Here is a 25000-nt window from a genome sequence, read left to right as displayed (position 1 = left end):
GCTTCTAATCAGAGCAATTCAAAATACTACTTTGGAACAAATTGCAGAACTAACTGTACTGACTGATTTCTCAGACTTGACCTACTGATATGCATGTTGCTTTCACAGCTGCAAAGAATGAAAAGCAGTATTTGTGATGAGTGATTATGCTGTAAACCCCTAATCAAAAACAGGATTGTTATCATTATTTGTTTGTCATCTGTTACTTAAAATCGATCTACCATTTAAGCATCACTTTCAGTACAATTTATTACCCCTTCATTTTAAAAATAATACCTAGATATTTAACTCGTGCTTTGTAAAAGCGAAGTAAAAATTATGTGTTAGCATATTTCTCCTTCATTTTTGAGATTTGTACAGAAGCATGAGTTTTGATTCATCAATTCAAGGAGAAATTTTAGAACTGTTCCGTGCCTCCCATAAGATTTCAAGTGCATAGTTGGTGTGGGCTCCCTTGTAATGTGATTATTGGTTGTTGGTTTATCTTTCCTCGTTTCTGATCTACCACTCCACTGTTGTACGCTATTGTGAAATTTGCAAGGAGACACCATTTTTATTTTTTAGCCTTCTCTGCATCATGGGCCTCAATTCTGCAGCTGCTCACTTTGGGCAAGTATAACTGGTGAGATGATATACCACCATGTATACTGTCTCGAAGAAATTACTAGTTACATTGAAAAGAAAACCTGCTAACCTTTTATTTACTCCAGTAATGATGATGGTTTTGATTGTAATGATATTGCAATAGTGAGACTGGGAAGTTTTTAGCTGAGATCAGAAATTGAGGTAATCGGTGAATGCTCCTCTGTGTAGTGTATTGCAGAAGTTCCTGCATAAAGCAATCTTTAGAAATCACTCAATTGATGTGAATTTTCTCTTACCCTGCAATATTATGATTGAAAATCCCATTAAAGTTTTGATAATTGACCAGACCTGGGTAAATACCTGACATCTATGACTGTACGAGTCATATAAATTCTGTGGAGAGCCTTCCCTGGCCCAGTGGTAGTGGTTTTTCAGATATATAATCACCATCTGATTGAGTGGACCTTGGCTGTTGTGTTATGAAGCGTGAACATCAATTTAATGCTCCTGAGGCCAGAGATATCACAGTGTATGGGCAATTGTCTGTAATGATGGTCTTCCTTGTCTTTCATTGATGCTTATTGTCCACTTTCTCAATCCCTGCCTCAAAAATGCTGGAGGTCATTCATGCAGTCTTGTTAGCCTCCTACTGCATGAGCCGTGTCTTGACATTTGTGAAGCAGCGTGACTTTTTGGTCTTACTACCGCAAGAATTTCAGCTATTCAATGCCATTAGTGGTGCAGGCCATAACAATAACCTGTTTGTTGCTTTGTTTACCACCTTTGCACATTTCGCCATTAAACATCAAAGAGTGGTCTGGTGGTTGTCAGTTAAACAGTCAACCATACTAAAGACCCCTTTGCATACTATTTCAGTTTTTGAGTGAGACCATTTTGAAGGCAATAATTTGTTATTGCTACCATAATTGTCCTATCTCATTGCTTATTGAGTGAAAGACTATGCCTTGTCTTGAAACAGATCAGTAAATTGTCACTACAGATGAACTCCGTGTGACCCAGCTTTTTTACCCAAGGAACTCCTTTTTTCCAGCAGGATTGGGCCAGAGATGGGGAGCATTCCCTGTTTGGTCTGTCTTGAACCCTGTTTGGAGAGCTTCTTTAGTGTTGGGAGAGGGAGTTGTGCTTCATTCTAGCAAGGGAGAGATTACCTACCAGTCAGCTGTTCTGGCATGTTACACTGTGTTTCAGAATGGTGGACAAACTTAATATGGGAATCTTCCAGTCTGTCACAATGTATGCTGTCTACTTTGCACCCTGGTCTTCAACTTGATGTATCAACTTCACCTTTTCCCACAGGTTCAGCTATAGTTGCATGCCTTTTCATAGAGATCTTAATGTCTCATGATAACTCATTCAGTTTTGATTATTCCACGCACTTTTGTCAATGCTCTGATTGCTTGGCACATCCATGCAACAAGTTTGGATGTGTTATTGATCTGAAGTTATCAGTGTGGAATTTCAGCTTATCACCAGCATTCTTATATTGGATTTTCTATTTTGCCGGCAAGAGAAGCTGACGACTTTGAAACAGCTGAAATCTTTCAGTATTAAAATTATTAAGGGATTTTGGAATTGTCTTAGGAACTCAGCAAATTATTCTGAACTTGTGTTGGGAATGATATTAGCATGGCTACATGATTGGCTATCTAACAGAAGAAATAATCGGGAAAGATGGGTCTTTTTCACCTATAATTAGAGGGTTGCCACAGGTCTCAAAATTGGACCCTCAACTAATTTATAATCTAAGTTAATCACTTGGATAAAGGGACTGACTGTACTGTAGTCATAATTGCTGCTGAGACAAGGTAGGGAAGCAAGTTGTGAAGAGGCTACAAAGTGTCTGTAATGGGATGTAGATAGGTTATGTAACAGGCAGTAAGTTGGCAGATGCAGTATTATGTGGGAAAATATGAACTTGCCCACTTTCTCAGGAAAAATTGAAAAGCAGAATATTATTTACATAGTGTGAGACAGCAAAATGCAGTGGTGCAGAGGATGGACTGTTCTTGTACGTGAATCATGAATTGTTAGCATGCCGTTAAAGCAAGCATTTAAGGAAGCAAATAGTCTGTTGATCTTTTATTTCTAGGGAATAAAGAATTAAAGTAGGAACTTCTTGCTACAGCTGTACAGGGAATTAGCAATACCACCTAGAGCACAATGTACAGTTTGCTGACTTTCAGGAAAGGATGTACTTGCATTGGAAGCAGTTCAAAGAAGATTCACTCATCTGATTCCTGGGTTGAAAGGGGTGTTCTATGAGGAGGTTGATCTTAAATGATCTTATTGAAAGACTGTAAAATTCAGAGGGACTTGAAAGAGTAGATGCTGAGAGAATGTTTTCTGTTTTGGCAGAATCTAATTAAGTGCTGAGTTTCAAAATAATGGGTGTCTCAATTAAATTAAAGATGAGGAATTTCATCTGAGTTGTTGGTCGTTGAAATTCTTTTCCATAGAGAATAGTGAGACTAGGCCATTGAATATTTTCATGGCTCAGTCGGACAGATTTTTTTTTTTGATTTGACAAGGGAATTTAGCATTATGGATAACAGGTAAGAAAGTGGAGTTAAGGCCATAATCCGTTCAGTAGTCATCTTATCGAATGGTGGAGCAGGTTCAAATGGCCGGCTGACTGGCATGGTGCTTCGGTGTCTTGTGTTCTCATACCCTATCAAATGATTACGAAATAATCACCCTACTGCACAAGGAATGTTTACAAAGTAATTTGAGGTAAACAATAGCTTTGTATCGTTGTCATTTGAACTCTGGAGTGTGCCTTTGGGCAATGATCTGTGTGTGAAATCCGAGCTTGTAAAAGAAAGCCTATATCAATTGAGGCTGTAAAGGATATTCTGGACACAATCATGGCCAGTTAATCCCCATTGCTTGTTTCTTGAAAAGTGCTGATACAATTTTTTGTAGACTTCACAGGGAGGCATGTGACTAGTTTCATTTTTTTTTGCAATTGTGTGCACAAATGACCAACTCCAAACTCGGGTGCACTGAAAACTCCTCTTCTACAAACAAAAATGTTCTGAGAAATATACTTTTAATTATAATATAACCCAATGACGGACAAAAAGTTTAATTGATATTAGAAGTAACAAGTAAAACAAGTTTGTTCTTGTTCTCTGCTCTTAAAATGTGTTACCTTCAGTGTAATTTCAAATCTGATTTTGGTTCAGTTAAACTAATTATATTTCAAACACAAAGGGGTTTACAGTATTAAACTAAATTTGAGTATTAACTGTTCTGATTTGAACTATGATGGTATTTAAAACTACACACTGTCTGCATGAAACTTGAATCTGCCTTTTTAAAACTGTATTTCCTTTTTTAATTCCCCATTTATCTTTTCCTCTGTACCTTTGGTACAATTTTTCATTAAACATTTCTGTTTCCTTCCATTCTTGTTTTTGTGTCCAATTTACCTTTTGCTTTCCTAACTGTTATAAAAGGCAGAAGGTGCTGGTGGATAAGCCTGCATGTGGCTCCCTCCTGTCGTGCTGGCATGTGATGGTGGCACTGGTGTGTTCTCTTCCTCTCCCTTTTTACTAACAGACGCAGACCAAACTGGAGCATGCCCGCATTAAGGAGCTTGAACAAAGCCTGCTCTTTGAAAAGACCAAAGCTGAAAAACTCCAGAGGGAGTTAGAAGACACTAGGGTAATGGATTTCACTGTTTTGATGAACTCCATTCAGTTTATCAGCATGTACCCAAAACTGGTTATAAGTCAGTATGATTAACTTTATTATAATGCTTGACCCTACCGAAGAAAACGTCTACCAGTATATGAAGTTTTTTTCCTGTTTTAGTAGCGTCAGGTACACTTTAGAATTAAATTTCGGCAATATCAGATCTCAAAGCGTTGAATAACCAAACATCCTTTTTATCAAGGAAATGTGTTTCTGATATGTCCTTACTTTTAGGTCTTAATCCGTGCACCCTGCCTTAACTGAGTGAGCAAATACAGTCTGCTCCTTAGCTGCTCCTAATGGTTCTGTTTAACCCATTGATGAGAGTGTATGAGAGATGTTGACACTAACATAACTTTCAGTTTGTCCCTCATTTGCTCAAAAAATTGCCTAAGCAGAGCGTTTTCCTGAAGATCTTTCTTAAAACTGGGCATTGCTATTCTGGAGTCAAATATCAGCCCACGTTCTACCATAAGCAATATATTTTTGTACCAGTGTGTTATGACAATAGGTCATCTGCATGGTCAGTTGTGCCCAGTAATTTTTTTGATTAAATCAGAAGTAAAACAATTTTTTGAACAAAGGTACCCAGGTAAATACTTTGTGCAAATAAATACCACTTCACACACTCCAAACTTAAAGTACCGTCTTCATTATCAAGAAAATTTCCTCAAGTTTCCTCCAGGACCTATTTCACTAAAGATATGATCAAGTTACAACAGATGAGGAATTGTGGAGTGCACATGCTAATTTGCATTAATAAGCATGGACGTATGGTTGCCCTGTTTTCAAACTGGATTGACTTGGAGATGCATTGTTACACTTAAGCATTTTGGACAAGCTACTATATCCTTCATAAAATCCGAAAGAACTGAGGATGCCATAAATCAGGAACAAAAACAAAGTTGCTGGAAAAGCTCAGCAAGTCTGGCAGCAGCTGTGAAGAAAAAAAAACAGAGTCAACGTTTCGGGTCTGAGGAAGGGTCACCGGACCTGAAGCATTAACTCTGATTTTTTTTCTTCACAGATGCTGCCAGACCTGCTGAGCTTTTCCAGCAACTTTGTTTTTGTTCCTACTTTATTCTTCTTTTATTTTCTCTGTTTTCACAGGCCTCACTAACCCATGAAAGAGCTACAAAAGAGTATACTGGTTGCCCTAATTTCAATCATTCTGCAAATCCTCACTACAAACTCCATTTCCTCGCCACTGATGTAATTCCCAGTCCAGAACATTGGCCAGGCAGATCCATAATTATTTCAACCTTTGGAGTTGTTCTTGACCAGAGCTAGGTCCCAAACCCATACCCTGCTCATTGCCAAGGCAAACTACCTCTACTTCAATAATTTTGCGCATCTTCACCCTGCCTTAGTCCATCTACCACTGAAATCTTCACCTATATCTTCTGCCAGATTCAGTGTTCTACACCGTTCCATCTTAAATGCTCTTACCTGTCTCCCCACTTGTACCAAATTAACCATCATTCTCTTGCTCATTGGTGGACTACAAGCAACCACAGATCGGAATCTTAAATAGAACATTTCATTGTGTTCAGATCCCTTCATTGCCACCATCCTTGTAATCTTTCATCCTTCAAAACTTCAAGAAAATGAGTTCAAATTCCATTTCCTAGATCAGAAATTTAAATGCAGTGAGTTAAATAAATCTGGAATGAAAAATGAATAACAGTCTTGATGATTGTGAAACTATTTACTCTCGTAAAATCCCATCTTGTTTACTAATGACCTTTAGAGAAGGATATCTCCCACTTTTACCAGTTAAGTCTTCAAACCACAAGCAATATGGTTGACACCAAACTGCCCTCTCATTTGCCTAACGCCCCAATTCTGACGCAGTGTAATATGAATAAAACCTGAAGGATTGCCTGCCATCAGTTAGGCATCAGATTTGGCCACTACAAAGGGACACTAGTCCACACAATTCTGCAAAGTCCTCCTCAAACATCTGAGGAATTGTGCCAAAATTGAGAACTGTACCACAGACTAATAGAATATCAGCTGAACATAGGTTTGCTCAGAGAAATATGCTTCTCACTCAGTGCCCTAGACTCTTCCATCACCATCCCTGGGTATGTTCTATCTCAAATGAAGGACAGACCCAGCAGATGATGTGGCACAATTGTATCCAGTCAGGGAAGGATGTCTATGGAAGTCGTCATTTTTGAATCTGCACCCCACAAAATCTTATGGCTTCACATTAAATATGGGCAAGGAGAATCCTATTGATTGTCCCTTCTTGTGCTCTGCCAGCTGAAGCCCCAGTTTTCTTCCATGCTCATCACTACTTGGAACAAAGTCTTCTGGTTCATGAACATCTCTGTCCGTCATCGAGTGGATTGGTAGCACCACCACTGACTTAGCTTACTCTGTCTTGAAGGGCAAAGCTGACACAATAGATCTGCAGTAGGTGGTGAGGGAACAAACATAATGGGAAAATGTACTTGGTCCTATACCAGTTTATCTATTTCAGATGCACCAGTCCACGACAGTGTTGGATGAAGTGATTATTTCAGTCCTTGCGGAGACAAAGTCCTGTCTTCACACTCAGTACATCCTATCACTGTCCCAAATGGGATAGATTCTGAATATTTACAATAGGTCAAAACTGGATTTCCATCAGTTATTGTGAACTGTCATTTGCAGCAGAATTGCGTTCCGACATAATCTGCAACCTTATTTTTTTTACCATGTCCTCTACCATTAGCACCAAATCAGGGGACCACTTCAATGAAGAGTGTACGACTGCATGTTAGGAACAGTACAAGATATGCCTGAAGCGGAGTTGCCAACTGGGTGAAACTATAACACAGGACTTAAATGCTTAAACAGGCTGAAGAATCTGCATCCAACTTCAGGCAGAAGTGCCAACCCATTTTGGCCTCTTCCTGAGGTTCCCAACATCTCAAATTCCAGTCTTAAACCAATTTAGTTCATTCCACATGTTATCAAGAGCACCTTAAGGTGCGCAGGATGATAGACAAAGTAGATAGGAAGGCAAATGGGATACTTGCCTTTATTAACTGAGACATGGAGTTTAAGAGCAAGAGGCTATGCTGGAACTGTATAAAATGTTGGTTAGACCACAGCTAGAATATTGTGCGCTGTTCTGGAATCCACATTATAGAGGGAATGTGATTGCACAGGAAATTTAGCATGATGTGGCCTGGGCTGGAGAGTTTTAATTGTGAAGAAATTGGATGGACTAGAGTTGTTTTCCTTGGAGTAGAGGAAGCTAAAAATGATGTATAAGATTGAGGGATAGAGGGTAGACAGGAGGGAACTTTTCCCCTTGGTGGAGGGATCACTGATCATAGATTTAAGCTTAGGGCCAGGAGGTTTAGGGGGGATATGATAACATTTTTTTTCATCCAGTGGATGCTGGGAGTCAGGAATTCATTGCTCTTAAGGGTGGGAGAGGCAGAAATCCTCATACTATTTAAATATTTAGTTGTGTATTTGCATAATGCCAAAGCATGCAAGACTACGGGCCAAGTGCTGGCAGGTGGGGCTAGAATAGCTAGGTGCTTGTTTTTGATCGGCGCAGATTTGATGGGCTGCAAGGCCTTTTACAGTGCTAGAGACCTTTTCTGACTCTGCTCGTGGTTGAAGGCACTGCAAAATTTATGGATTCTGATAACATTCCATCAATAATACTGAAAACTTATACTTCAGAAGTAACCGTGCCCCTAGCCAAGTTGTTCCAGTACAATACAATATTAGATTGATCCAACATTATGGGAAATTCCCCAGGTATGTCCTGTCCATCAAAATCAGCAGAAAACCAACCCTGCTAATTGCAAACCTGTCAGTCTATTCTCAATCATCAAAGTGATGGAAACGGTGACCAGCACTTGCAAGGGAGTAGTAACCTGCTCCCTGACACTCTGTTTCCATACTGCCATGACCACGCATCTCTTAACCTCATTATGGCCTTGGTCCAAACATGGACAAAGAGATGCACTTCAGAGTTGAGGAGAAAGTGACTGCCCCTGACTTCAAGGTAGTATTTAACTGTGTGTCATTAAGGATCTCAAGTAAAGCTGGAGTCCTAGTCATACAACATGGAAACAGGCCCTTCGGTCCAACTAGTCCACATCAACCATGTTCCCAAATTAAACTAGTCCCGCTTGTCTGCATTTGGCCCTATTCATGTACTTACCAAAATATCTTTTAATGTTGTAACTGTACCTGCAGCTACCACATCCTCTGGCAGTTCATTTCATGCATGAACCACTGGGTTTTTAAAAAAAAAAAAAGTTGCCCCTCATGTCCTTTTAAAACATCCTCTCGCCTTAAAAATATGCCCCCAATTTCAAATTCCCCCACCCTAGGGAAAAGACCCTTGCTATTCACTTTTTCTATGCCCCTCATGATTTTATGAACCTCCATAAGGGCACACGTCAACCTCCTACGCTCCAGTGAAAAAAGTCCTAGCCTATTTTTATGTCTCAAACCCTCCATTTCTGGCAACATCCTGGTAAATCTTTTCTGAACCTTCTCCAATTTAATAATATACTTCCTATAGCAGGGTGACCAGAACTGCACACAGTACTCAAAAAGAGACCTCACCATCGTCCTGTACAACCTCATAATGACATCCAAATTCCTATACTCAAGGTCTGAGCAATGAAGGCAAGAGTGCTAACCGCCTTCTTAACCACCCTGTCTACTTATGAGGCAAATTTCAAAGAATTATGTACCTGAACCCCTAGGTCTCTGAGTCGATGAGATTTGAGGGGAAAACTCTGTTGCTTGCAGTCAGACCAAGTTCAAAGGAAGTTTATTGTGGTTGGTGGAAGTCAATCACCTCCATTCAAGGATATCCGTGCAGGAGTTCCTGAAGGTGGTGTCAGAGGTACAACCATCTTCTGTACGTTCACTGATGATTGCACAATGTTGAGCACTGTTTGAGACGACTCAGATATTAAAGCAGTCTGTGTCCAAATGCAGCAGTGCCTGGGTGTCATTTAGGCTTGGGTAATAAGTGGTAAAGAACATTTGCATCACTCAAGTGCCAGCAAATGATCATCTCCAACAAGACAGAATTTAACCATTGAGCCTTGATCTTCAATGGCGTTACCATTGTTGAATGTCCCACCCTCATCAATTGAGGTGATCGTTGGCCAGAAGCTGAACTGGGCTAAGCTTATAAACGCACTGTCTACAAAAGCGGGTCAGAGTCCTGGAATTCTACAGCAGGCAATTTACCCTCTGTCTCCCCAATGCCAGTCCATAAGGCACAAGTCAGGAGTGTGATGGCATACTCTCCCTCAACTACCTGGATGGGTACAATTCCAGAATGAGCACTGTTCCTGGCTGCAGGGTCTAGGCTAAAGCAGTCTACTTAATTGGCACCCCATCCATTACCTTCAATACCTATGCACAGTGTCAGCAGTATGTACCATCAACAAAATGCACTGCAGTAAATTATCAAGGCTCCTTTGACAGTACCTTTCAAAAGCAGGGCAAGGAAATGCCACCATCTGCAAGTTTCCTCCAAGTCAAGCACCGTTCTGACTTGGAACTTTATCCTGTTCCTTCACTGTTGCTAGGTCAAAAACATGCAACTCTCTGCAGCACTATGGGTATCCCTAGACACCGACTAAAGCAGTTGAAGAATGCAACTCACTCAAGTTCTCTGGAGCAACAGGGCATGAGCAATAAATGTCAACCTAGCCAACAATACCCAGATTCCATAAACATCTTCATAATCATCTTCACCCAGAAGTGCTGAATGGATAATTTATTTGGCCTCCTGAGATCTCCATCATCACAAATGTTAAATCTCAGCTAATTCAATTCAATTCGCTTCATGTGATATCAAGTAAACACTCAGTGCAGTGGATGCAGCAAAGGCTATGGGCACTGATTGCCTCTGGCCTGTAATTGAACTATTCTAATAACTGTCCATGGACCCCTACCTGACAAATGGAAAATTGCTCAGGTTTGTGTCTACAAAATGCAGGGGGAAATTCAATTTCGGCCTATTACTGTCTCAACAGACTACTTTGAATATTAGCAAAGTTATGAAAGGTGTTATTCACCGTACTATCAGCATCATTTACTCACTGATCACTTATTGATACTCAGATTGGGCTCTGCCAGAAGCACACAACTCCAGCCCATATTGCAGTCTTAAGACAAAAGAATTGAATTTCCGAGATAAGAGTGACTGCTCTTGACATTAAAATGGCAGCTGACTGAGTATGGCATTGAGGAGGCCCAGTAAAATTAAACTGGTGGCAATCAGTAAACACTGTCTACTGCCTGGAGTCCTAACTGAGCAAAACAGAAGATGGACATTGTTGTTGGTGACCAATCATTTCATTGTCAGGGTATCCACAATAGACTTCCTATGGACAGTGTCCTCAGCCAGCTATCTTTAACTGCTTCACAAAAGAGCTTCCTCCTTCATGGTTGATTTATGTGCTGTTTGTGTGCAAAGGCTGCAATATTTACTATTTACAAGTAGCACTGCAATGACTTGCTCAGCTGCCTTCAACAGCAACTCCTGAACTGCACCTGTATTGCTTAGGAGGACAAGGAAAGTTGATCACTATTCCTCCTTCATCATTGGACCAAAATCTTGGAACACCCTACCTAACAGCATTGGGAGTATTTATAACAGACTACAGTGGTTTAAGGATGTGTGACCATCACCTTCCGAAAAACAATTAAAGATGGTGGTTGAATACTGGCTTTGTCAGTAAAGACCACATCCTAAGAACAAATAAAAGGATTTTGCCTTCCTCTCCATTAGTCATTGGATGTGTACACTTGAAGACACAATGCGCTGAATTTCTTCTTAGGGACCTTTACTTCTTTAAGATGCTTCTGAAAATCCTACCTCTATAACCATTAGTCATATGTCCTAACATCTCCTTTGACATCATCAATGTTTACCTGATTGCAATCCTGAAGACCCTTGGGATGCTTGAATATCTTAAGTGCAAGATGTTATTGCTTTGAACTAGTCCAAGGAGTTTCTAGCTTAATGGTTTAAAAATGGTTTTTCTTTCTGATATGGGAATACCTACTTGGTTGTTTTGTTTTAGCAGAGGAACGTGGCTGCGATTTCACAAGCCACAATGAACTGCATTTTAAATGGAGATCATGTTGATTCAATAAAAGAGCAGTCCAATAAGAGTTTTCCATTTTGTTTTCACTGAAAATATTGAAGAACAAAATCGTACACCCCTGCAATTAGTCTTTTAGAAAAAAAACCAATGACTTTTGCTGTCCTGCATACTGGCTGAGAATTGATCTGATTCTCAAAAGTCAATTTGACTTAATTTGTGTGGATGTTTTGATAAAGGTCAAATGGTTAAAGGTTGCTTCAAAGTCTATAGAAGTCCGGCATACAATTAGCTTTGAGCTCAAACATAATACTGACCGAGTGGGCTGTTGTTCAGTGTAGTAATGAAAAACACTAACATTTTAAATAGTACTGCACAAGTATTTTGGCATTACATGGCAAGTAGAAAATGTGATAGCATTTTATTAATTTTTGGGATAGTATTCACTGTCAATGAGCATGTGTTTTTAAAAGAAATCTTTCAAATCTTGAACGTTATTAAAGCTGCATTATTGCCATAAATTCTGTTCAAAATGGAAACTTCTGATTTGTGCATGTACAATGTTTGGTATATTGATTTGCAACGTGACTGATATACCACTTTCTTTTAAATGATTATGAAGATACAAGTTAAAGAAAGTGATCTTTGAATTCAGGGTTTGCCCACAGGCTGTAATACTTAAACTCTTATGATATTCAACACTGACTATTTGGAGAGTATTCAGAAGATAGCAATGGTGTTATTTTAGGACTTCAGACTCCAAGCTGCAAAGTCTTCATGAGCCGAAGTAAAATGGATATGGCAAATCCTTCAAATATTTCAAATGCTGAAAAGAATGATTAATGTAAATGGAATCAGAATTCTGTGAACTATGAGTGTAGACTGAAGAGTAGAAGAATAAGAATTCTTGCCTAAATTTGTAGCATTTCTGCATTTTAAATAGATTGTGATACAAAACAATAAACATTATGTCAGTTAGTACTTTCAAAGCTGGGTGAATATCTGATTTGAAGTAAGAGTAGGGATTATATTACAGAACATTTTAAGGAGTTTAGCTTGATGTTGATAGGAGTTAAATGGAAAATCTACAGTACCTTGAGAAATGGATTATATAGAACAGTTGTACCTAGTGGATGCACGTACAGAAAGTACCAAGTAGCTTTTTAAAAAATCTGAAAGAATTACGGATGCTGAAAATTTGAAACAAAAAGACAAATTGCTGTAAAGTCTCAGCAGGTCTGACAGTATCTATGGAGATAAATCTGAATTAACATTTCAGGTCCAATGACCCTTGAAAATGACCAAATAGCTTTTATCTTTATGTTAATAACTATATTAACATTCAAAAGATTGTGGTTGACTCAGTTTGGTATTGTCTTGAATATAAAGAATATATCAATTTATTCACACTGTATTCAGGAGTTTCTGTTTTCTACCTGAAACTATTATGATCCATCTTTGTTTACTTTGAACAGTTGCTCATAGTAAGAATATTATGCAAATGATGGCAAAAGACAGTACGTGGAAATTTATTTCTTTTATGCTCACCATCTTTTCTGAAGGCAGTGACTGCCACTGGGATACCCATTCACTTTGTCAAAATGACCACATACCTGGATAGTGTTGTCAAACTGTTAACCACAATAGTCAACACTGCCAAATCTGACTATTTTAGTCATTAGGCATCCACATGTTTCAGCTTCCAAGCAGTAACTTGGGATGATTTCTTTTTATGAACTCTCTTCCAGATTATAGAAACAAGGCAGTTCTTTTCCTGAACATTGTTTCTGCGAAGATCAACTAAGTCAGAAAACAATGCAGCTATTCCTTTATTTGGATTTGTTTTTACCATTTGTAGCACAGTTTTCCATAAAATGGCACTGCAGTACAGGTGTGAAAAAGATAAATGCAGAGGAGTTTTTTTAAAACTCTCCTCCTTCCCTAACCATGCTCCTTTCTTGAGCTAGTGATCCATCTTGACAACAATTCCACAAGCAATGGATGTCCTCTGGACCCCTTTCCTCGGCATCCATTATTCTTGTGTTGTCTTGATGTTGAGTGTCAAGGTTAAAGAGGATTTCAGCAATTTCACATCATCTTGTCACATGCTTCACTACACAGATGAAAATTGAGTGTCCAGTGTGACACTTCACTCTAATTTAGGCATATTGTATTGAATTGATGTGCCCTCACTATTCCCCTATACATTATCTAGGAATTTAGGCAAATAGTTGAGTTTGGAACTTTGCAGGTTTGTATACTTGAGCATTGTCTTGCATGATTCCCACACAGCCACTAGAAGAATTTCATGATTATTGATTGATATTCTTTGTCAAAGCAAAACATGCTGTTCTTGTTATGACTAATTAAATATACAGTTGGTGTATTTGAACTTTTTAAATTGTTAGTAAAGATTTTGAAAGTTTTTTACAATAGTTTGCTTAGATATATTAGATACACAAATGTATCTCAATTACAATACTTAAGCATATTCTGAAGAAATATGAAAATATATCAGTGTATTTCACATTGTTATTTATACTTTCTTGGGGGAAATGCATAGGTGGCCACAGTATCTGAGAAGTCAAGGATTATGGAGTTGGAAAGGGATCTTCTGTCACGCACAAAAGAAGTTTCAGAACTTCAACGTAGACTAATGAGCACTGGAGGCTCAGGTAGTGTGGACGGTACCTCTCCTCTCTTGGAAGAACTCAACTGTATGCGAGATAAGCTAACAACGATGAGCACAGAGCATCAAAATGAACTTGATGCGTTCAAAGAAAAATTTGAAGCATCAGAAGCAGCCCACCAAAAGATTGTTAAACAACTGCAAGCTGACAGTGGAAAAATATCCAAGGAGAATGAAATTCTTAAATCCAAATTGGATCAAGCCAATATTGAAAATTCAGAGGTTATTAATCTGTGGAAATGTAAGCTCGAGTCTGCAATTGAATCTCATCAGCAAGCTATGGAAGAACTCAACTTGTCTTTCAGTAAAGGAGCAGGTGCCCAAACTACAGAGCTCCTAGAGTTGAGAAGTACCTTAGAAAAGCTTAAAACTGAGCATCAAATGGAACTTGAGAATATTAAAATTAAACAAGATTTTGAAAAGTCTAATTACCTAAAAAAGATAGAAGAACTAAAATCGCAACTATTAGCAGTTACTACAGAGAACGAGAAAGATACAGAAATTCTGAAGTCGCAGTTGGAATCTGCAACAAATCAACACCTGGAAGAGATGGAAGAGACCTTGGCAAAGTTACAAGACACTCAACTGAAGGTAAAGGAGCTGCAAGTGTTGCAGGATAGGTGTAATGAACAGGCCCAAATCATTGAAGCCCTAATAGCTAAAGTGACAATGGCTGAAGAAAAAGTGTTAGGATATGAATTGCTGCAAGAAGCTGCATCTCAAGGTAAAGAGGAAATCAGAAGGCTTGAAGAGAAGCTTATGGTCATTGAGTCACAAAGGAAAAGCAGTGAAGCTTTAAAACTTTCTGAAGGTAGCAAGGTTTGTGTAATTTTCCATCAATTTATTTTATTTTCCATTTCTCATCCCGTTTTAAAATTGAGCATATTTAATCACAAAACATCCATAAAATTAATTAACAGGGTGATAGGAAGTTGTGGTAAGTTTCTTTTGGTTTAATATTTGGAGTTCATTTTGTGAAATTTGAAAGAGGTGCTCTTGCAAATAAAAACTTTAATGTCCATTATCTTCAAAAATAAAAAATAAATACAATATCAATGCTAACCTTTTTTGTTCAATTTGATTTATGAACTTTTGTTTCTAAGTCATTAAAAAAAAGACCTGCAACTCTCACGATTCAGATCCATGACTTTAAAAGAATCGAGTGTTTTTTCCCGTTTCAGTAATTTTGACAGTCGCTTTTACAAGGGAACAGGCATTTTAGACAAGTGGATCTGACTGGGAAAGTATTATGAAATCGGTCTGTCCCATTTTTCTTAAGAATATTAAGTTGTAAAATTTCTGTAGGAAGAAAATGAAGTGATGAATTTATAAATTTTTTTCAAGATCGATATCATGTCCACCTGTTTCTATAGCCCTTGATTATCATGTGTAATAAGTATTTTTGACATTGGAATGTGAGTCTTGAGCATATCTAGTACATTATTGTATGTGTTTTACATAACAGAAGTCAATTTTTTGAGAATCAGTATAGCCTAGGAAAGGTATGGCATCATTGATAGTTGCAAAGTCTTTTGCTCTGATGTAGGCTGTTCTGAATACTGATCCTTTTTATAAAGGAGTATTATAGAAATTTTCATGTGATCTTGAAGCATGGGAAGTGCATTGCTGTGGTAAAGTACTGTATAACACCCAGGTGAAAAATAGTTTTGATATTACATAATGTTTGATTTAAATAAACATTGAACTTATGTTCCTGTAACAACATAATTGATATCACGGTAAATTTAGAAGCTGCATTTCTTTTTCTTTAATAAAAACTGCTTTTTTTGATAGCTGAATGTTGCTATAGGTATAGGCGCATGTATCGATAAGGTAAACGTAAACTATTCCCAAATTCTCAACAATGACTACTGTAATATCGGCACTTGAAATGCATGACCACTACTGTACATTTGAAGACTTTTCTTTACCTTTAACAATGGCAGTATTTGAATATCTGCATATATTTTGCCTTTGAATTATTATTCAAAAATAATCTAAATGATATATATTAGTACAGCATGGAAAATATTAAATATTGATTTCACTGTCTTGTACAAACTAAAACTAAAAGTTGTCTTCGTTTCAGTGTACGTTTTGCAGTTTCCAGAATAAACGTGCATCTGTATTAGCTGAACAGCAGAATAACTAATTTAGGTGAATTTTTATGTTGGTTAATATTTGACTAGCACCATTCAATTCTTACTACATAATTGTCTGTTAAGTAGAACATAGAGAAATATGAGTGGGCCGTAATTTTGCTGAGAGTTCTAAATTTGGAGGGATGAGGTGTTTTCAGATGCAGATTGTTGTATTTTAACCATGTCAGTGAATAATTATGCTGCAGTAGACTTTGACTCTTTGCCAAATTTTTTTCATCCATATGCTTGCATGTTATTTATTGATTTATCTACATTGTCAATTTTGATTAAAACAAAGATAACATTTCTACATTTATATTAGTTTATTCTGCTAAAGTACTAAATTAAAGCTGCAATATTCAAAATAAATATTGGTTGATCCTCAATAAGAGACAAGTTAAATGTTTTATAAGAAGAATATATAAACATAACTGAAGAGAGAAATCAGTCTTGAACATATACCCAGCACTAATTTCTTTGTTGACCAACCTCCATCATTCTTAAATGTTACATAGGAGCTAACCAACCTGCCTCAGTTATTACTAATACTGTTGAGGCTCAAAAACCGAAATTTATAATACACAACAAGTAATATATGTATATCTATGTTTCTGTTCATGTATTGTTTTAGTCACGTTTGGAAAATTCACGTTGAGCTCTGTTAAAATTTTAATGAATTATTTTGTATGTTGTAGCTTTAAATTTGTATTGTGTGTCTTTTGAGTTTATTCTTGATTTCTGCTGTTTCGGGACATTCATCCATTTTGCTTTTTATTTTTGCAATGAATTTGCATGCTTTTATTAGGTTACTGACTTGACCAAACAGCTTGAGGAACAAGCTCAGGCAGTTATTGATTTGGAGAAAAATCTGGCTGTAGTGAGTCAGGATAAACAAATTTTGGAACAGCAACTGCAATCCGTGGTGAGTGGCTCATTGTGTTTCATCTTCTGTATGGCAAAGTCTGTTTGAGATAGGAATAAGGCACTGTTTATAATAAAAAAAAAAAAGGTAGGTGCCTTGCAAAATATGAATTTTCATCAGCTGAAATCTTTCAACTGTTCGTCTCATCAAATAATTAGAACACTCAATACTTGGTTAGTTACTGTTCATGATCATGTTTGAGTGTTTATGTATATATGTTTATTGAAACCCACAAGATAATGCCAGTAGTTTAGTAGCTGTTATTTTTCATCAGTCTTTAACAATATCTGAGACTGAATTTTTGCGATTATAAATTTCCTGAATAGAATTTGTCTTATTTACAAAATCCTATTACTATAATATGTTGTTCTTTTCTTTCCTTGGAATGTAAGGGCTGTGGTAAGTGGTAAAAAAGGTTATTAACAAAAATTAATAAGCTCGCATTAACAAAAGTATGTTATCCAAATAAGTGACAATGCTTCCTGGGTCTTCTGATATTTTGTGGTGCCTAAAAACACATTTATTGTGATTATTGCAGTGTCCCTATATTTAATACTATTGTACGTGACTATTGTACATTTATAACCTTGAGCATTGAGGAAGTACTAATTTTTTAACCTGGGATGAAATGACTTGAAACTTTTAAAAGTAGTGTGCTTACTTTCAGAACGAAAAGCTTGACAGCACATCGGAGACACAGCAAAAACTACAGCAGACTATGCAAGGTCAGTTAAATTTACTCAAGTACCGTAAAGAGTTTCCCTGGTTAAATATGCTAAGGGTGTAAGATGTTTGCAGCAAAGATAATGTGTGGAATTAAGGATAATGCGGTCAGATGAATAAAAAGATGGTTGGAGGACAAAAAGTGGACAGTTGTGTTGAATGAACATCTCTCAGCTGGAAAGATGTGGCAAGTTCCACAGGAATCTGTATTGAGGATACTTTGTATGAGATGTTGGGAGTTAGTGGAATACTATCAAGATTTCCCCATGTCATTGGATTTTAAGATGCAATTAATAGAGATGAAGATTACAAAAGACTTCAGGGTAGGAAATGCTAGCAGGATGGTCAGAGAGATGGTAAATGAAGTTTAGGGCGGAAGACATGAATTTCTTTTTGGAAGAAAAGCATCGGGATGTGTGCAAAGTATGATATCATTATCGAAGGTGAGTAGAAAGACTTTATACGTCGCAACAACTTTTTGTAGCTTAGAGCACACTAAAGCTTCACAAGTCACATCACTGAGCACTATCAAATAAAATTTGACATCCCCAGACCATGTTGTCAGGGCAGATGAACAAAACCTTGATCAATGAGGTAAGTTTTAAGCAGTGTCTTAAAAGAAGAAAGAGGAACAAAGTCTAGAGGAGGGAGTTCGAGTATAGGGCTTTGGCTGCTGAAGGCGTCCCCAATGGTGGAGGCAAGTTGAGTCGAGGCATTCAGAAAGAATATGGATTATTACCTGTACAGGAAGCTGTTGCTCTAGAGGGAGGAGCTAGGGAATGGCAGTAGGTGAATAGCTCATTTGGACAAAGGCTTGAATGCCATTCTGTACTGTAACAATTAAGATTCTATAAAGCATAGGGAGGGTAGAATTTAGGAAGTCAGCTAAGAGTGCATTGAGATAATCAAGTCTAGTCATTGTTAAAACATAGTTGAGAGTTTTAGCCACTGAGATGAGGCTAGTTGGAATTGGACATCTTACAAAGGTGGAAATAGGCGGCCTCTATGATGGTATGGGTATATGGTAAGCAGCTCAACTTGGAGTCAGATATGTAATGACGACTTGCAAAATGCCTGACTTAGCCTCAGGCAGTTACCTGGAAGAAATATGGAATTACTGGCAAGATTTGTCATGTTGACCAAAACCAATGTCTTGGGTCTTTCCAATATTTAGTTTGAAACTTTTGCTCGACCATTGCTTGATATTTAATGAGCAGTCACACAGTTTAGAGACAGTGGAGGTGCCAAGAGAGGTGGTGGTGAGGTAAAGCTGTGTGTCATCAGAGTGTATGTGGAAATTTCAAGTGATATCATGTGAAAGTGGAAAGAAGGAAAACCACACAAAAATGCAAACTCGGGCCAGGGTGGAGTTGGTTTGGGGATGGCAGCTCGGGGATTCTTAGAGGCCTGATTAAGGAGGGGAGTGTCAGAAGCAGCTAATTGGATGACTCATTTTTAGTGACCAAGAAATCCAAGAGCTTCTGCACATTGTTGGAGCTGAGGATGGAGGAGAAAGGTTAAGAAGATCTTAATGGAGAAAAGAAACCAGAGGTTATCTTCACATTCTACAGTGGCCTTAAATGGTGAACGGTTTTTGCAGAAGAGGACATTATCTCATAGCATTTGTGATCCAGCCAGATCTGACAGTGACTGGCTAATCCACTTGTCCATCATATCAATTCAAGTCTTCATCCTTTCGATTTGAGGGAGCACAGATGAGGACCATCCCAGAAGAATGACCAGGATGCGACATTGGTTTGCATGGTGACTAGGGCATTGGAAATCAAACTAATGATGTAATTGAGCAGGTTGGTAGCTAGTGCAATGGTACGATGAATGAAAGGCTGAAGACGACATTTGGGATTTTGAAAATGCAGGTGTGAGTGTACTGGGAAAGAGTTGTTTTGCAAGAATAAATGCAGTTGTAACAAAAATGTGTGTGTGTGGGCAGTGAGTGACATAAGGAAGTGATCAGAGGTGGCCTTAAGTTACATAAACCATTAGCAGATAGCCAATATAAAAGAATCTAAAGCCGCTAAAATGAAAACCGAATAATTGCTTCATGTTGAGATATGAAACACAAAGTCAAAGTTAAACATTCATGGTTTTGGTTCAGCTGATGTTGTAATATTGTTTGCAGTTTTGGACACCATTGTGGGAAAGATGTAAAAGCGATAGAAAAGGTCCGCTATGTTCAAGAGGATGTAATCTGGAATGAATAGTTGCAGTTATTAGGAGAGACTTGAAAAATTACTACTTTCTTTAAATAACTGCTGAAAAGGTGAAGGGCCTATTTCATAGAGATTTTCGTGTTGCTGAAGGATTGTGATTAAGTTGGTTGTTGTGGTTTGTGTGGCATTAACAAACTGGAACAAAAAGAATTAATGTGGTAATTTGAAAACCCTATTTGTGTAAGGGGATGGTGAGAATGTGAAATTCTGTGCCACAAATCATTTTTGAAATCGAGCACTTATTTTTAAAAGAAAAATATATAATTATTTGAAAGGATTGCTGACTGTAGTAGGTAAACAGAGATGCTAGATTAGACACTTCAGCTTTTGCAGGTTTTTAGGGCTTGTGTTTACGTGTTCGTGATTCTTTGTTTGGGAGTAGGGCATAGAGAGGATTCCAGTCGCTGATCGTCAATCAGTCGCTGCATCTTGAAATGTGTGGGCATTAACATAATGTTTGACTCGTTCTGGGATGAATCCTTGTAATTGACCATCCTACTAACCTTAGTTGTGCAGGTTAACACGTGAAGATGGCCAGTTGAGGGGGTGTTTGCATCAAAAAACTATCCTCCAGCATGAATAAGCAAAGTGTTTGGAAACCTGATATGGTTGTAATCATTGAATACTTTTGAAAGGGTAATAACCATTCTTTGATGCTTGGGGCAAAAATACTCTTCATATTTTTAAAGCTTTTATCCCATGATCTTAAGTAAATTAAAATATATTCTTGACGTTTCATTTTCATAATTAGAAACACTTGCAGAATTGAATGTGAAAGAAGAACAGAACACGTCACTTTCTGCTGAATTATTAGAGCTAAAATCTCAGCTCTCTGGTGAGCAATTTGTGAATTCACTAAAACTAAATTTCAAAAGTTTTCTTTTTCTTGTGTAATTTGTACAAAAAAAAATTGCACATCAAGGAAGGCATTACTTCTTTCTACCTATGTTCCAGGGATCATGAAACCATTTACCAACATCAATCATTATCTTCTGTGCTTTTAACTGGTAGAACCTTTTGGGAGATCAATTAGTTTCCGGTTTCCCCAGATCCAATTTAGAGCTGTTTCGGTGCTTTATCAAAGCATCCCAACTATGAACCGTGTCCATGCGCCTAAATGACTGAATATGCTAATTCATTGTAGGAGTAATCTCTCAGCCTTGCTATTAGTTCATGCTGTGATTTCAGTGTGAAACCACTGCACAGTCCACCATGCCATATCTGGTACTATTAGGGAACCTCCGTAATAATGAGATCTTGAAATTATTTGTCTCATTTCAACTTGACAAGTTGGATTCGAGAGTGGCTGAACTAAGCACTTTATCAGGAGGAAGCAAATGTAAACTCTGAAAAGGAAGGAGAAGGGAAATGGAAAGATTTTGAGAAGAGGCATATTTAGGATGCTTTTGAAAACAGGAAATTTCAAGATCCAGAGGATTGTAGCATAATTACTTGCAGTTACCACTGAAAATAAGAAAGAAAAGATGGTGTGTGACCTAAAGGCTGGGAGACCACCAAGGTGGGATAGAATATAAGGCATTGAAGGATTTTAAACAAGCAGGACAATTTATCAATTGAAAAAGTCATTGAGACCAGAATAGTTCAGCCAAGGACTGAGGTGACAGTATTATGGGATTTAGTTTACTTCGTGAGTTGTAGCATTTTGGTTGAGCCATATGTTGTGGAAGCGGTGGAACTATTGAGGAGAACTTGGCTTTTAAAGGTTCAGTTGCTGCAATCATTGTCTTTTTAGGCACTATCTCCAAAAATCCATAATTGCAATTGCTATCTCCTGAATTGAACAAATGTACCATTTTTGAAAGTCTAACCTTTTCTGAAAATATTTACACATTTGAGACTTTTTGAGGTATTTCAAAGTTTGAAAGATTTTTATGACTTTCTTTGCAGCACTTCTTCTGCTTTGCTTTATTTTTGCTGTTTATATTGTCTTGTTGTTGGCTTCTGCTTTTATCAGCTCTGGAGAGAAAAATGAAAGTTGAAGAGGAAAAGGCAGAGCAGTTGACTCGAGATAAATCCAAACTTGAAAATACCATCTCTGAAATGATGAAATCTTCAGGGGATAACTCTGCACAGCTCACAAAGATGAATGAAGAGTTGAAAGAGAAAGAAAGGTACCTTGTTAAACATTGCTTGTGTGCAACTATCAAATGTTTGTTGTTAGCGAACAAGTTATTTACTCATGATTTACCAAGTCCAAAACTGATTTTTGTCTCTTAATAAAAGTTATTTATAAAGTTACAGAGAAACCGGTTCACAATCAATAAGATTTTCTTTCAGATATTAGAATGTAGGCTAATAGAAAACAGTACAATGAATCCTGTTTAACTGCAAGTTGCAGCAGACAAACAATACACTTTCCACACTGTAGGGATTCAATGATTCCAAATTATTAATGGTTTTTCGGTCTCTTTTTGGACATTTTTATTTCTCTATATATTTAAAGATTAAGTAATAGCCGTTTCTTTCCTCTTTAGGAAACGAGAGGAATTACAAGCTCTGTATCATCAATCCAATGAAAAGATTGCTAGTTTACAGGAAAATTTGGAGCAACTTGCATGTAAATCAGAACAGACTCAGCAGGAGGAGCAGCAGAAACATCAGCTTGAACTTAAAGCAATGTTGGAAAAAATAACAGACCTGGTATGAATGACCATTCAGTTGTTTTCTTTCTCCGCCCCCCAATTCTGGCTTTGATTAAACTTCTAATGACAAAGAAATTTTAAACCCTTCTGAAAAAGAAAGCTTTGTACGTGCAGCAATTTGAATACCTACTTAATACAAGTTAACCAATTTCATCATTAGTTTATTGTTTTGATTGTATAATTAATTTTTAAATGTATGCAATTCAAATGTATCATGCGTAAATAAAAAATGATTCGATGCCCTATGAATTGGTGATTAATTGATTGGAATGTGATGCTAGTGCTATTACGTATTTCATCTCCAATGTGCTGTGTTATAAATTTATTTTAGATGTAAATAATCAGAAAAACGTATTTTTAAAAAAAAAGCACATACTGGCAAATTTGTTTCCCTGTTTTACATTTTGGGATTTTCTCAACATTTGCAGAAATGGCATCTTAATTTCCTTCTATACTGCCTTTTCCACTTCAAGAATAGATATTTTTGTAAATTCATAATTTTTAAGATATGTTCCCTTATATATGTAGAAAAGTTATAAATTTGTTTTCAGATTTTATGCTACATTATTAATTGGATGAAAGTTGTAGGCGTTCTGATTTTGTTGATTCCCACAGCAAACGCAGGTGGAGACTCACAGTGCACACAACAAGGAGCTGCAAATTACTCATGAGACAGTCCTTTCAGAAATAAATGCAAAAAATGATACTCTAGTGAAAGAGCTTACTCAAGACCTAGAGAAAACCAAACAAGCACTGAATAACTCCCAAGAGAAGAATATCGAAAGGGAAAAACTGGTGGAAGAGTTGAAGCAGCAGGTGGAAGAGATCCAGGTACTCCTGCAAATATTTCATTTGATTTGTCTCAGTTTTGAACATTTTTAAGAGTTGTATATTAACTATTTATTTTGCATTATAGCAATTTGTTATTTTAAATAACTATGTTCTGATTTAATGTGTGTTTGCCTGCATCCAAGATGTTGCTGTGCTGTTTATTTTAAAATAATCTTCTTTTTAAACTGGTGATGGTGCATTTTCTGATTTGCAACTATACTTATAGAATATTTGCAGCATCTTAGCCAAAAAACATACTGTTTGTGTGGTAAATGGTAACTCTACATGGAATTTAATTCTCTACTCTACATTTGATGTTATGAGATTTCTACTGCTAATTTTACATTTATGATTATGTGGCCTCTGAATCAACAACAAGTTACTGTCATGCAGTGGACTGTTGTAGATCCTGCATGATTTTACATCAGAACTACTTATGTTGTCCTACTAAATCACTGTCTAGACTTAAATAATTATATTAAAATAACCTACTTTAACAGCGTTTGCAGTAATTAAATGTTAGAACCAGTAATTAAATATTCGCATCAATTGACATACATGGACAAGGTGAATTCTCAGGATTAGACAAAAGGTTCAGGTGGACAGTTATTCAAGACCTTTGCTAAATTTTTCAGTTTTCATTTAACCAAATGTACATATTATGTAACCCAAACTTGGTGTGATAGGAAATATTATACATGCTTTATTTAACTTCATAGCTATATTGGATGCTGCATAAGATAGCTATTTTCTGTTTTTGTTTAGTATGCTAATTATGTTTGTTTCTATTTTTAGAGAGACTTACAATTTTCACAGCAATAGTATAAAAATCCATTAGTTCCTGTCCATCTCTATCCTGTGGTTCATTTCTTGCTTTTGTCCTCCATTCATCATGTTTTATTATAATCCTTTGTGTTTGCACTTTTCTTGCAGCAAAGCAATGCTAGTTCATACTAGAATGAAGCCTCTGAGTTCCTCAGCTGATTTATCAGGAATAAATTCATGCTCTTTTTTTTAATATACATATGGCCACTATGGCCATTGTATTTGGCAAGTCTATAATTTGAAGGGACCTAAATTTAAATCAGCCTTTTGCATTTAAAATGCATTGCTTTAGAGCACTATGATCAATAAGTAAACACAGTCCTCTTCATCCTTTGAGAATAATCTAATGGTTTCCCTGTAACAAGGTTGCTTTAGATGTTTTATGACTTCTTAAATTTTGACAACCGTCCTTCCCTGAAACATGGGTTCCATTCTCAGCAGCTATTTTGTTTTAATCATTCACAAGATGAGAGCGTCGCTGGCTTGGCAGCATTGATTGCCCATCCCTAATTGCCCAGAGGGCAATTTAAGAGTCAACCACATTGTGGGTGTGGAGTCACATGTATGCCAGATCAGGTA

At 37.2% G+C, this 25000-nt stretch overlaps 1 protein-coding gene across 1 annotated transcript in view; it reads left to right on the top strand.

The window, feature by feature from the left end:
• clip1a (CAP-GLY domain containing linker protein 1a) overlaps positions 1-24553 on the top strand; it is a 25273-nt gene extending 720 nt beyond the window's left edge. Inside the window, exons 2-10 of the mRNA XM_048611718.1 lie at positions 4168-4272; positions 13960-14904; positions 17032-17148; positions 17816-17873; positions 20854-20937; positions 22078-22234; positions 22598-22763; positions 23381-23596; positions 24530-24553. Of these exons, the coding sequence (XP_048467675.1) occupies positions 4168-4272; positions 13960-14904; positions 17032-17148; positions 17816-17873; positions 20854-20937; positions 22078-22234; positions 22598-22763; positions 23381-23596; positions 24530-24553 (1872 nt within the window). The remainder of the gene's footprint in view (positions 1-4167; positions 4273-13959; positions 14905-17031; positions 17149-17815; positions 17874-20853; positions 20938-22077; positions 22235-22597; positions 22764-23380; positions 23597-24529) is intronic.
• The last annotated feature ends 447 nt before the right edge of the window (positions 24554-25000 follow it).

This window comes from Rhincodon typus, chromosome 24, assembly GCF_021869965.1.
Source record: "Rhincodon typus isolate 14 chromosome 24, sRhiTyp1.1, whole genome shotgun sequence".
Taxonomy (NCBI): Eukaryota; Metazoa; Chordata; class Chondrichthyes; order Orectolobiformes; family Rhincodontidae; genus Rhincodon; species Rhincodon typus.
This window is presented reverse-complemented; position numbering and strand designations above follow the sequence as displayed.